At 35.9% G+C, this 14,260-nt stretch overlaps 1 protein-coding gene across 1 annotated transcript; it reads left to right on the forward strand.

Moving 5' to 3' along the window:
* The first annotated feature begins 5,311 nt into the window (after positions 1–5,311).
* LOC142538218 (4-hydroxy-3-methylbut-2-en-1-yl diphosphate synthase (ferredoxin), chloroplastic-like) lies at positions 5,312–13,225 on the forward strand. Its single transcript, XM_075643580.1, has 20 exons — positions 5,312–5,609; positions 6,058–6,307; positions 8,645–8,802; positions 8,983–9,089; positions 9,177–9,277; positions 9,369–9,445; positions 9,648–9,767; positions 9,864–10,094; positions 10,294–10,410; positions 10,511–10,585; positions 10,666–10,743; positions 10,904–10,963; positions 11,050–11,112; positions 11,226–11,370; positions 11,458–11,596; positions 11,692–11,769; positions 11,923–12,082; positions 12,169–12,267; positions 12,358–12,462; positions 12,925–13,225. The coding sequence occupies exons 2-20, from the start codon at positions 6,094–6,096 to the stop codon at positions 13,024–13,026; spliced, it is 2,229 nt and encodes a 742-aa protein (XP_075499695.1). The 5' UTR covers positions 5,312–5,609; positions 6,058–6,093; the 3' UTR covers positions 13,027–13,225.
* Positions 13,226–14,260: the final 1,035 nt, after the last annotated feature.

The raw sequence follows: 14,260 nt of genomic DNA on the forward strand, positions 1-14,260 counted from the left end.
TTCTACCACAGACTCTTGTGGGGTATTATGAATTGGCTCCACCTCAATTGGTGTTTCTTGATAACCTATTTTGCTCATCACAGTGCACCCTTCTTTCCATCCATAGCCCATCTTGCTTTCATCAAAAGTGATGTCCCTTGTATTAAAGCATTTAGGACCAGTGGCTTCCAAGTTCCATACTTTATAATGACTCCATCCGGGTAACCAATAAAGATGCATCTTAAAGCCCTTGCTCCTAGTTTATCTTGCTTGATATGGGCATATGCCAAACAATTAAATACTTTAAGGTGCGAGTATTCACTTGGGCTTCCTTTCCACAATTCCATTGGTGTTTTAAAATTGATAGCACTTGAAGGGCATCGGTTTATCAAGTAGCATGCTGTATGTATAGCTTCTCCCCAGAAAGATTTAGGTAAACCAGCACTTATTATCATGCATCTCACTCGTTCTAACAGTGTACGATTCATCCTTTCTGCTACCCCATTTTGTTGTGGGTTTCCAGCAACAGTCCTGTGTCTTGTGATTCCCTTTGACTTGCAAAGTTCCTTGAATGGTTCAGAAAAGAATTCTAATCCATTATCTGTACGGAGATGTTTCAATTTTCTGTCCAGTTTATTCTCGGTTTCCTGCAACCATTCTTTGAATTTCAGGGCTGCTTCATCCTTTGTTTTCAATATGTAAACCCATAGTCTCCTGGTATAGTCATCTACTATGGACAAAAAATATCTCCCTCCTCCATGAGTTTTTGTCCTTGAGGGGCCCCAAAGGTCAACATGAACATAATCTAGGGGCTTGTTTGTTGTGTGTTTACCACTTCCGAAGTGCACTCTTTTTGCTTTTCCAAATATGCAGTTCTCACAAAATTCTAGGCTTTGAATTTTGTCCCCACACAGCAGGTCTTGTCTTGATAATTCAATCAACCCTTTTTCCCCCACATGGCCAAGCCTTAAATGCTAAAGACTTGCATTATTGGCTGTCATTTGTGCCATAGCAGCCCCACCTACCACTGTATTTCCTTGAAGTACATACAGTGAGTTCCTCTTTACAGCTTTCATGACAACTAATGAACCCTTCATCACTTTCATAGTTCCATTTTCTGATTTAAACATGAAACCATCACTATCAAGAGTCCCTAGTGAGATCAAATTCCTTTTTAATTCAGGAACATACCTCACTTGGTTCAGTAGCCTGTCTTGTCTATCGTGCATTCTCAATCTGATAGAGCCAGTACCTTTAATTCTGCATGGCTTATTATTTCCCAGTAGCACTAATCCTTCGTCAGATTCTGTGAAGCTTTCAAACCAAGATTTCATAGGGCACATGTGGAAAGTGCATCCCGAATCAAGAATCCAGTCATTATTAGGATCTTGATCTGAGATCATGAGAGCTTCTGCTGATTCGTATCCATCAACTACAGCTGCTACTTCATCATTTTGTTTGGGCCTTTCTTGGTATCTTCTTTTCTTTTCTGGACGATCTCTTTTAAAGTGTCCTTCACGATGGCAATTGAAGCATTTATACTTTGTTTGACTCTTTGAATTGGATCGATTTCTTGGCCCCTTTTGCGATCTCTTTTCTGTTCTTCCTCGCACATGAAGTATCTCACCTTGAGGTTCTTTTGTTGTTTGATGGTTCCTCTGAAGTTCCTTCGCTTGAATGGCTGATAAGACCTCTTCAAGTGAGATTGTCTTTTCTCTTCCATACAACATAGCTTCTCTGAAATTGTCATATGCATGAGGGAGTGCATTCAGAAGAAACAGAGCCTTGTCCTCCTCTTCAAGTTTGATGTCCACATTATCCAGATCATTCAAGATCTTGTTGAATTCATCGATTTCATCCAGGAGATTTTTCTCATCTCTGATCTTGAAGGAGTACAAGCGTTGCTTCATGTATAGGCGATTGGCCAAAGATTTGGCCATGTACAACTTTTCCAGCTTATTCCATATATCTTCTGCAGATTTCTCCTTCGAGACTTCACGAAGGACTTTATCTCCAAGGCTGAGAATGATTGCACTATGGGCCTTCTCCAGAATTGTTTCCTTTTCTGTGTCTTTCATGGTTGTAGCCATATTTGCTTCTCCGTTCAGGGCTTCGACAAGTCCTTGTTGCACCAAGATCGCGCGCATCTTGATCCTCCACAAGCCAAAATCATTTTTGCCTGAGAATTTTTCAATGTCGAATTTTAACGAACCCATCCTCGTAGATTCCCACAGACGGCGCCACTTGTTAGGATTCGTTCTTCAAGGTTATGGGATTACAGCAACTCACACACACAACAATATAAACACCTGCAAAGAGATTTACGTGGTTCGGCAAAGAAGTGCCTACGTCCACGGGAGAGCAACCAATCTTGTATTGAATGAACCAAGGTACTCGATTACAATTACAATTACAGAGTTTCTAATCAAGAACAAAGAATACAATCTCTTATGATTTTCAGATCTCTCTTCTTCTCTCCTTTGAATCGCTCCTCTGTAATTTCTTTTCTTTTCCGTCTTCTTTCTCAAGCCTTCCATCTCCCTTTTATATCCCCGCCTACCATCGATTAAGAAGCCTATCTGTTACATCTGGCAGTTGGTTTGTTATCCCAATTAGCCGTTGTCTATAACTGAATCCCATCCATCGACTTGGCTTGACTCAAGATGCCAACTTGCGAGACACTTACTTCACACTTCCATTATCAAATTTTCAAACTTGGTGGTTAACATTCCTAGTTTAGTTATTCGCACATTTTCAGATCCTTCACAATGTTTTTGAAGGATTTCTCATGCATATTTGGTAGAGACACAATTAGTGATTAAACTTGACATTTATTTCAACTAATGCGAAGATGACATTGAGTAACTTTGAGTTGAATTTCGAAATCAGGACTTTATCAGTCGTCCATTCACTATTTTGTTTAATCAAACTGTCATCATCTTTACCAACAGTCTTTGGTGTAGTCCAACCATCTATAATACGTTGTCATGATCTTTCTTCAATAGATTTTATGTAGACCCTCATCTTGAATTTCCAAATAGCGTAGTTGGATCCATCCAAAACTGGTGGTCGAAGTGCGATGTTGACAATTTACACTTCCATAATACTTTTTCTGTTCAAACAAAATAACCAGAATCTCACTTAGTAAACGTCAAGTGTCGCTCTTGATACCAATTGAAAGAGTTGTTTGACATAAAATTACTACAAAGATGGAGAAAGTGTGAATTAGATATAGGTGTTGTGTGCAGTGTTGTAATATCTTAACGCAACATACAACAGAATAATATAATTTATCACACAATTAAACTGAAGAATAAAATAAGACATAATTAATCATACACAAGTATACACTTGTGTGTTGCATCGGAGCAAAAGATTCACTAGAAAAACTTGTCAGTTTAGAGAACCACTAGTGAATAAAGAAAAACTTAACTTTCTTAACAATTTGAGGGAGTAAAAATGCATAAAAACACTTATAAATAAATAACAAAAAATAGAGATGCAAAGTTTGTGAATCCGAAATTTTGTTTGATAAGCAGTACTCCAATCAGCACTATAATTAGGTATTGTGTCTGCATGTATTCAATACTCAACGGCAACACAACAATACATCTTGACTTGAGCATTTGATCATTTTGATTTAAATCACCAACTCCCGTGCTTGCTCTCCTGTGGCGTTTACATTCGTCCATCGATCCTAACATCTATCTTTGATTATTTTTAACCTTTTTTTGTCATAGAGTTTATTCCTTGTATAAAATCCTACAAGATATGAAAACAAGAGTTTCATTGATAAATAAACTCTTTTAAGTAAGTCTATCATATCTAGAATTTATCAAAGATCTCAATAACATAGAAAGATAAACTTCTAGCTCCGTTCCTACTATGTATTCCACTGTATTTTTCTTTGATGCATACACTTTACGGACACGACTTGTATACATACGATGTATAACAACACATTACACATGGCACGCCCTCTAACAATTTTTGTACACAGTGAAATTTTTTAAAATATTTCAAAATTTTTAAAAAAACAAAGTTCAAAAGTTAGTAATCTGAAAATTCAGTCATATGTTTTGATTAATAAATTTAGTTTCTCAATATTTGGAATGCATTTCTATTTTTTCTTTGCCTGGCATAGTTGATTTTTTCTTTTCCATGTCGAGAGCCCGTCTTTTATTATATAATAATAATCATATTCTTACAGCCTACGGTCCTAACTTTTTCTTTGTAATAATAATTAAAAAATATTAAAAACAATTACGGCTCATATTAATTAATTAATTAATTAATCCCGGCGGCTTGAATACTCTTACCATATCGTGCATTATTAATCGCCACCTTTTATTAATTTGACCATACAATATTCTAATATTTGAATTGACAAACAAAAAAAACATTTATTTATTTAAAAATTACTTCAACGAACATAGGAATCAGCTGCCTTACAAGACTTTAATATTCTACTAATAATTAATTGAGAAATGTTTATTATGAAAAAAATAGAAATTAAATATAATTAAATTTAAAATGTTTTGTGAGGATTGTTATTTTTTACTCGAAAATACTCTCTCCTTTCCTTTCCTTTCCTTTCCTTTCAAATACTTAGATTTGTTTTTCCACACAGACAAAAAAAAATCATTGGTAAAAACAAATTTTAATGACAAGATTCTTATTTTATACTTAATTAACTCGTTGAAATACGGTTACGTGTTTTTCACGACTTAGTTAATAAATATATATTAATAGAAATAAAAAAAACATAAATAAATAAGAATATGTATCTTGTGAGACGGTCTCATGAATCTTTATCTGTGAGACGGGTGAACCTTACCGATATTCACAATAAAAATAATACTCTTAGCATAAAAAATAATATTTTTTCATGGATGATCCAAATAAGATATCTGTCTCACAAAATACGACTCGTGAGACCGTCTCACACAAGTTTTTGTCAATTAAAAAAAAGGGGGGGAAAGTGAGGGATTATAATTGCTGGTCTTCATGAGCAGTGCCAGATAAATATTGTATCTCAGCGCTCGAAATTGACTATCGAGGATGGTGCCGCTCATCACTAAGACTACGAGTCCGCATGCCAATTCAATACGCAACTCAACTTTTTATTTTGGTCAAGAAAAGGTAATTTATTCAAGATATGTTTTTATATTTTAAAAAAAAATGATATTTTGAATTTCTACTAATAAAGAAAACAAAATCAGATGAAAAAAAGGTAAAAACAGAGTCTTGAAAAGGGAATAAAAAGACAGTTGCTTGAGCATATTGACCGAAATAAAACTACAAAATTGTTTATTAAAGTATTAGTAAATATGGGTTGTTCTTATTTGAAACCAAAGCTTGAATTTTTTAAATCGTAATATTTTGATCGTGTGTTGGGAAAAATATTATATATATATTGAATACTTTAGACGAGATACAGAGATGTTGGAGCAGTGAAGAAATCTGTGGCCTTTACAATTTTGAAGCACCTGCTACCGAACTTGTATCAAAGTTTTTGTTTCCCTCTCGATAATAGTGATCTGTCCCTCTGAAATTTGCATTTCAATCTCTGATTTCTTCTGCCCATATTCCTGCTAGCCAGCTTTCTGTTATCGCCATTAATCATCTCTGTAAGTGATTGATCAAGCCTGCTTCGGTTCAAATTTTGTTGCTGTAAATTCTTAGAAGTGGGATTCAACAAACTCTTAACACCAATATTTGAATGTTTAGTTGCTGGCACAAGTCTCCTGTTACATGACCGAATAATGTCTTCTTCGGGTCGACTTTTTCCCCATGTTTTGGGGGGTGAGTGTGTGTGTTTGTATGTGTTTTGGAGCAAGGAGTGGCGGGTGAACAGAAAATCTGGGGTGATGTAATTAATGTGGACGGAACCCAATTGAAAGTTAGTGATGACTTTTCAGAGGCACCAATCTAGGCGATTTGTTAATTTTTCTTTGTTGCTTCTTTGGATTGCTATTGTTATTTGGCAGCCAAAGACAGAATTATCTCTCAAGAAACTTTTGCTTACAGATTAATTTTTTTACTGTGTTGATAACCAAATTATTGATTCTTTTGTAGTTTGAGAGGATAGAATTTGACACTTGGGAGTAGAAAATGGCAGCTGGAGCTGTTTCGTCTTCATTTTCGGGTCTCAAAAGCCGGGATCATCATGGGTTGGGGTTTGCAAAAAATTCTAGTTTTGTAAGAGTTTCAGAGGTACAACGGGTTAAATTTCGCCAGACCAAGGTCCCTGTAATAAAAAACTCTACAACTCCCGGTTCAAAGACTGTTGAACTCGAGCCTGCATCTGAGGGAAGTCCACTGTTAGGTATAACATCTACTGCTTTCATATGCTTATGTTATGTGAAGTTTTAGGTTAAGATTGGATTGATGGATGTGATTTGGAGGGAGGGATTTGAAATCCACCACAATCAATATCGAAATTAATTTGAAAATGAATCAATCCAAGAGCAACCTTAGTCATTTGTGCAGGAAGAATCCTGCACAAACATAAATTCGTGAGAGGCGCGGGGCAGGGTAAGAAGGCGATCTCGATTATTTTTGGGGGTGTGAAATTTAAAAACTTATAATAATTACATAGAAAATCTCAATCTTTTGATTGACAGAAGGGTTACTCCTTCTCGCCCCGCTGGCTTCGCCCATGGGCAGAACGCTTTTTGTTGTTAAACCCTTAAGTTGTCATGGTACGGTTGGCAAAGTCAAGCGATGGTGCTTCAGATTTGTAAGATCTAATATTCAAATTATATAGATGCTATTTGCTATTAGTTTTTTCGATATCATCATGCTCTTGGTTCTATGATAGTTCTTGGGATTTATAGGATTTATAGATTTGAGCTGCACAAACAACAAAGGCTATCAGCTTAATTTTTCATAAATCGTCATGTTCTTGGTCCTATAATTGGAATTAAAGGCCATGTTAGTGATTGGATTTATGTTAACGAGAAATTGTGACATTGATTGCTTTCGTTTCAATCAGTATTAGCTTCTGGGTCATCAGCAAGCTATCAGTGATACACAATAAAAAAACTCCAAAACAAGTTCATAAGAAAAGAAAATTTCATCGTATATAATGCCAAATCAACATCAATAAAACTTAATGACAATATAAAAATCAAAAGTGAATTCAAATATTTTCTTCAAAAGAGAATCTGATCGAACATGACTAAGTGACATGGTAAAAGTAGGAAGACCCGAGATCCCATGAGCTCTAACTCCTTCCCATATAGTATGACTCCTAGGCTTCTCTAGTCTCTCCTTACCTAGTGCAAGGCATCACAGAATAGCCCGATGGATTAGCAAAACCTAATGTGAAATTATCTAATAAGTACGAATATTGTCATGAAGTAAATGTATATGTAATGCATGGTCAAGAAAATGTCGCGGTAATTGATAAAATGGGGTGTCAAATCTCCAGTTTAGTGTACCCAACACACTCTCATGGGCATATAAACCCTAACATGTTACCAACTGCTCCTATTAGAGTAATGTACTACATAACCTTATGATATCTGAATTATAATACTTCTATGGCAACTTAACCTTGTTGACCTCTCCGTACTGACCCAACCACAGTTTCATACGTTTCCTAGTCCTCACCCTGGCCAATTGGCCTACAAATGGAATCTACTGAATGAATCAATAATGCTTCAATAGTTCAATCTGTGTAATAGTTCCATGTTCTCATGCAATTACATTAAAATCACATATTCAAATTATATTGAAAATACTTGTCGCCTCTGATATGTTACTAGGTTATAACATACCTTAGAAATCCTTAAGGCTATGTCTACTTGGTTTTTCCAATTCTATTCAAGCATTTCTCAACACAAGAACTTGAGTGTTGAGCTAAGGTCACACAAAAGACAATCATAGCATGAAGTTCCAAAATAGGCATGACATAACAAGTCTTAACCTAAATTTTTAGCTCCTTCGAAAATGATGTCTAAAATAATCCGGTCTTGGCCATACATCACATTTAAAAATTTATCAAACCATGAACGAACTCTTCTCAAAATGAATCCAAGGAAATTAAGGGAAACTTACATCAAAATGTAGCATTTGATGTGAACATCACTATTTCGTGGTTGAATCGTATATTTTAGGAGGATCAAAACTACCAATTTAAAGAGAAGTTGGAGCAAGATAATGCATCTAAAGCTTACCAGGCAAGTTTTATGGTTGAAGGAATGATATAAAATTATATGTATACACTAGCGAATCCTAAAAATTATGGCTTTTAAAAATCTCATCTATTAACATTCTAAGGCTCGGATGCATTTCACTTATGTATCCATGCAATCTCCGTGGTAGGTCCGGAATGGAAAATATGAAATGTTCACCCTTTTAAGTGTTCTCTAGTTACAAAGCGATGATATGGGTAAATAACATTTTTCTCTGTTTCTTTTAAACCTTTGTCCTTAGATACAGCACATTGGAACATCCAGCCATCATATTATCTTAAGTATTAGAAAAAATGAAATTTTCATCCTTCTAAGTGTTCTCTAGTTACATAATGTTGATCTGGGTAAATAGCTTTATTTCTCTGTTTCTTTTAAACCTTTGTCCTTGGATAAAGCACAGTGAAACATATTTTAGATCCAGCCATCATATTATCTCAAGTATTTTGATTACTTTTTGTTTGTAGTTCCCAGACAGAAATACTGTGAATCTGTACATAAAACCATCAGAAGAAAAACCCGCACGGTGATGGTTGGAAATGTGGCTCTTGGAAGTGAGCATCCCATTCGGATTCAAACAATGACCACAACAGATACAAAGAATGTTGCTGCAACGGTTGAACAGGTTTGACTACTTTCTGTAATTTTATTTCTTAATCTGTCCTAGTAAACATGCTTTGATTTCATTCATGTGATCTTGCTCTTTTCGTCGAAACACGACTTTAATTGGACTAATGGGAACCATATAATCGTACTAGGTATGATTGTTTTATATCTATTGTAAGTTGAATTCTTGAATTTGCAGGTAATGAGAATAGCAGATCAGGGAGCAGATATTGTTAGAATAACAGTTCAGGGCAAGAAAGAAGCAGACTCGTGCTTTGAAATTAAAAATTCACTTGTTCAGAAGAAGTAAGTGCTAGATTGAGCTTCACATAAAAAGTTTAAATCGGTGTTCTTTATTAACATAATGGGCTTATAAATTCTTCATTTATGCAGCTACAACATCCCTCTGGTAGCAGACATTCATTTTGCCCCACCTGTTGCTATAAGAGTAGCTGAATGCTTTGATAAAATCCGTGTCAACCCCGGAAATTTTGGTAATTAATTCGCCATTTGAATCTTTTTTCCTTGGTTGAGAAAAAAATTGTATGATATTGTGGTTTAATCCAGCTAGATGATTTGTTTCAGCTGACAGGAGGGCACAATTTGAGAAGCTCGAGTACACCGAGGAAGATTACCAGAAAGAACTTGAGCATATTGAGCAGGTTCCTGAACATTAGCTGCTTTTCTGCAATAGTTTCTTGGGTTCTTGAGATCACTTAGAGGCTTGATATTGCATGGTTAAAATTCTCTGTATGCACAAAATATTCGTCCGATTTATTTTTCATTTTATTAATTTTCATTTAAGTTGTATCTCGTTCTATTACATTCTGATGTTTATGTGGAGTATGATTGTATCTAATTTAGGTTTTCTCAAAATTGGTTGAAAAATGTAAAAAGTACGGTCGGGCAATGCGTATCGGAACAAACCATGGTAGCCTTTCTGATCGTATAATGAGCTATTATGGGGACTCACCCAGGGGAATGGTAAGTAGTTAAGCCAACACTTTAAGAAGAGGTCAGTATAATCGTCAGTCTTGTGAATTCTTAGACGAGGGTTCATGCTATTTGATAACATGATAGGTCGAATCTGCATTTGAGTACGCAAGGATTTGCCGGAAAATGGACTTTCATAACTTCGTATTTTCGATGAAAGCAAGTAATCCCGTGATTATGGTTGAGGCATACCGCCTTCTTGTCGCTGAAATGAACGTCCTAGGATGGGATTACCCATTACATTTAGGAGTAACTGAAGCTGGTGAGGGTGAAGATGGACGGATGAAATCTGCAATTGGCATAGGGACGCTTCTTATGGTATGTCTGTTGCTTCCTATCAATAAAATTGTAATGATAGTGGAATTTCAGTGCCTTTGTTTTCAACTTAAAATTTTCAATTATCTTAGTGAGGTGTTTGCCATTTGAGCATTTCAATAATTTTCGGGCCTGTTACAGTGTTCATGATTTTGTTTCACGTTTTTGGTGGCTTCAGATAATGATAATGTTGATTATGCAGGATGGTCTTGGGGATACTATCAGAGTTTCTCTTACTGAATCTCCAGAAAAGGAGATAGATCCTTGTAGAAGATTGGCTAATCTTGGTATGCGAGCATCTAAGCTTCAGAAAGGAGTGGTATGACTTCAACATAATTCAATTCTTATTTTTAACGGAATTTCAAGTTTTGATTGTGTAGACTCTAAAAGTTATTTTATTCCTAATTCGTGCTTACTAGACACCATTCGAAGAAAAGCACAGACGTTATTTTGATTTCCAAAGAAGAAGTGGTCAATTGCCAGTTCAAAAGGAGGTGGGATACTTTATACTTTATCTCATTTATCCATTTGATTAAATGAAACTTCTGTTGATCTTGGTGTCATTCTTATACAGGTTGATGAGGTTGATTATAGAGGTGTACTTCATCGTGATGGCTCCGTTCTCATGTCCGTTTCCCTAGATCAGTTGAAGGTATCATACTTATGCTTTCTTGCTATTAATATTCTCCTATCAAATTTTAAGTTACATTAGCAAATATTTGTGTTTGTGTTCCTTTGCTTCTTTTATTGTAATCATGATTCTGCCATTTCTTCATTTTCATTTCAAAATATTTTCCCCTTGTTCCATTCAGGCACCTGAACTTCTGTACAAGTCTCTAGCAGCAAAACTTGTGGTCGGAATGCCATTCAAGGTACATATGAGTTTTTAGTTGCATGAAAAACGTTATTCTGTTTCCTCCATTTGGGAAGGTTTTTGAGAAAGTTTGATTTGATTCAGGATCTAGCTACTGTCGACTCAATATTGTTGAGAGAGCTTCCGCCTCTACATGATAAAGATGCTGTAACCATTTTACTTGAAAGCACATTACTTCATTTTATAATATGACATGAAACTTTATTTGCTGTTAAAAACATATAAAGAGGTCTTAATTTTCATTCTTGTACCATGACTAGAGACTAGCTCTTAAACGGTTGATAGATGTTAGCATGGGAGTCATAGTTCCATTATCCGAGCAATTGGCCAAGCCTTTACCCAATGCCGTGGTCCTTGTAACGCTACAGGAATTGTCCACTGGCGCTTACAAGCTTCTTCCAGAAGGTGCATTGTTTTTTATAGTCCTCGACCATGAAAAATCTCATGTTCGATGATATTATGATTAATTCTAACTTAGTAATTTTATTTTAGGCACCCGTCTGGCGGTTTCAATTCGTGGTGATGAACCCCAGGAAGAGTTGGAAATTCTGAAAACCTCCGATGCTCTGATGCTTCTTCATAACTTACCTCACGAAGAAGAAAATGCAAGCAGAATTCATGCTGCAAGAAGGTATAGTTGCTCCTAGATTCTCTTTATATATGTATAGAGAATCCCGTGTAATTTTTTAGCTTATTACCCCTTTTGGCGTTTTTTGATGTTTTCAGGCTTTTCGAGTATCTTTCGGAGAACTCGCTCAACTTTCCTGTAATCCACCATATACAGTTTCCCAAAGAAATTCACAGGTACGATAGAACCTGTTAAAAGCATAAGATTTTTATTGGACTAACTCCAATGAACACTAGTTTTTGGAACAAATGGTTTTGGAGAAAATCAACATTAATATGTGTGCTTTAGATTAAGAAATATCTGCTGACATTTGCGATCCTCGAATGCAGGGACGATTTAGTCATTGGAGCAGGAGCCAATGCTGGAGCACTTCTGGTAGATGGACTAGGTGACGGTATCCTATTGGATGCTGTCGATCAGGACTCTGAGTTCCTGAGAAATACGTCTTTTAATTTGTTGCAAGGTTGTAGAATGCGCAATACAAAAACGGTAAGGAAAATATTACGAGGAAAGCTGCACTGATCAATCAAATCAGAGACTATTCACTGATTTGTCTGTTTCATTGCTTATATCAGGAATATGTATCATGCCCATCTTGTGGAAGAACCCTATTCGACCTTCAAGAAATAAGTGCAGAAATTAGAGAAAAAACATCACATTTACCTGGCGTTTCGGTAATTACCTTGTCTCCAGGTTAAAGTTACATGCTCTAAAGCAAACCAATGTGTGACGTGCTGGTTTTTTCCTTTTTTTTTGCTCTGAAGATTGCAATAATGGGTTGCATAGTGAACGGTCCCGGGGAAATGGCGGATGCAGATTTCGGATATGTTGGTGGTGCTCCTGGAAAGATCGATCTTTATGTGGGGAAGGTACCAATTTGCAGTCCTCTTTACTTGAGAAATGTGTTTTCGACATAATGTTTTGAGATCATAATTGGATCCACCACAAAAAATGTACACATACCTGAAAGACGTACGAAAAGCATGCAATGGAGAGGCTTTCTCTCGTGCCCAATTGTTGAATAGGTTAACAGAAATTAAGAAGCAGCTTAAAAAGTATCATGGATCTTGGGTCATATGAACAATAGCTCTTATTTTACCATAATTTTCTTGGAGAAATGTCGATAAACCTGTAGTATTAGTTTCTTTAGCAAAATATCAGGTTAACTAGATGCTTGGCACGTCTGCCTTCCATGAGAAGACTAGATCACACCCACATTCAAGAAATTAAACAGTGGTTAGAAGGAACAATCACAAATCTTTATCAGTTTTGTTTACATAATTTGCTAAGTCAAAAGGTCCAATATCCGCTTATCAATGGCTAATTTTCAGACGGTGGTGAAACGAGGCATCGCTATGGGAGAGGCAACAAATGCATTGATCCAACTTATTAAAGATCATGGGCGATGGGTAGATCCACCTGCAGAAGAATGAGAGGAGTAACACGAGTTCGCTCGTAATTTTTGCAATCAGGACTTGAGATCAGGAAAGAGGTCGGGTCTTATATAGCAAGTTGCGGCATGAGAATCTGCAGTTTATGCTGTGTACTCTAATTGGCACCTTTACATGTATAATGTATCGTTGTATGGTTGAATTACATTAATAATTTGGATATTTCACATATATTGGCATTTGGACTGCTTTCTTCTTTTCCTCGCTTGAACTATACCTTGATTACCACCCGATTTGATGACCCTCAATCGAGCAAGAAATAGACATTTGGGGCCTTCCCAGTGTCCGTGTCCTTGTATAACAAAGCGACTGTACCAAAAGGGTACACAAAGCAAAGGAAGGGACTCGCCAAGGTCCAAGTGATCGAAACAACAAAATCTAAAGTTTTCTTGTAGCTTTAGATTTCAATCGATATCCCAAAACAATACGCTAGCTAGATATTGAGAGTTTGTAATAAAAGAAAACGGTAACGAACAAAAAAACAGAAAAGAAAATGTGATTTAAAGTATAAAGGCCATGAAAACGATAGAAGACTTTGATTATATTTTGCTTTAATACCAACACTTGTTTTTTTAGCTTGTGTATGTCCTCAATCATAGAAACTTCTCGGGAGTTTATTGGGAGTCACTCATCCCAAAATTGGCCCAACTCAAACACGTTTAACTTTGGAGTTCTTAAATGATGAGCTCCCGAAAAAAGATACATCTTATTTATATGAGTAGTGTCTATCAAATCTTTTAAGGCATTATCAACAACAATATCTCATACTTAGAACAGTTTTTGGAATCCCTCTCATTCAGGTGTGGAATCGGTTCATTCATATTCTCTTTGCCTAGAAACATGCTGCTCATTATCTGTGTAACCTCATGGCATCGACGACCACCCCCGCCTTTTTCGGCCCTCTAACTCGGACATCTCCTCAGAGACAATCAGTTATAATTATTCAAACTGTGTAAGCACGCATCGCGTGCACGGGGCACTAGTTGTTATTATTATTATTATTATTATTATTATTATAATTATAAAATATGAGAGTCTTAGACTAACTAACTGATATAACATATCTTATCAACTTTCAAATATCTTTTAAATTATAAAAGTTTTTTTTTTACTTTTATCTATCTATTCATTAAATTTTTAGATATAATTGTATATAAAATTATGCAAAAATCAATGGAACTTATTTCAACTATGTAAGCATGCATCGCATGGACTG

Source organism: Primulina tabacum, chromosome 3 (assembly GCF_025594145.1).
Source record: "Primulina tabacum isolate GXHZ01 chromosome 3, ASM2559414v2, whole genome shotgun sequence".
NCBI lineage: Eukaryota > Viridiplantae > Streptophyta > Magnoliopsida > Lamiales > Gesneriaceae > Primulina > Primulina tabacum.

Excerpts from the sequence above, each read along its gene's own strand:
- LOC142538218 (XM_075643580.1), top strand. The coding sequence starts at position 6,094 with ATGGCAGCTGGAGCTGTTTCGTCTTCATTTTCGGGTCTCAAAAGCCGG. Across the intron at positions 9,446-9,647 it reads AACTTGAGCATATTGAGCAG|GTTTTCTCAAAATTGGTTGA; the intron begins GTTCCTGAACAT and ends TATCTAATTTAG. Across the intron at positions 12,083-12,168 it reads GAATGCGCAATACAAAAACG|GAATATGTATCATGCCCATC; the intron begins GTAAGGAAAATA and ends TGCTTATATCAG.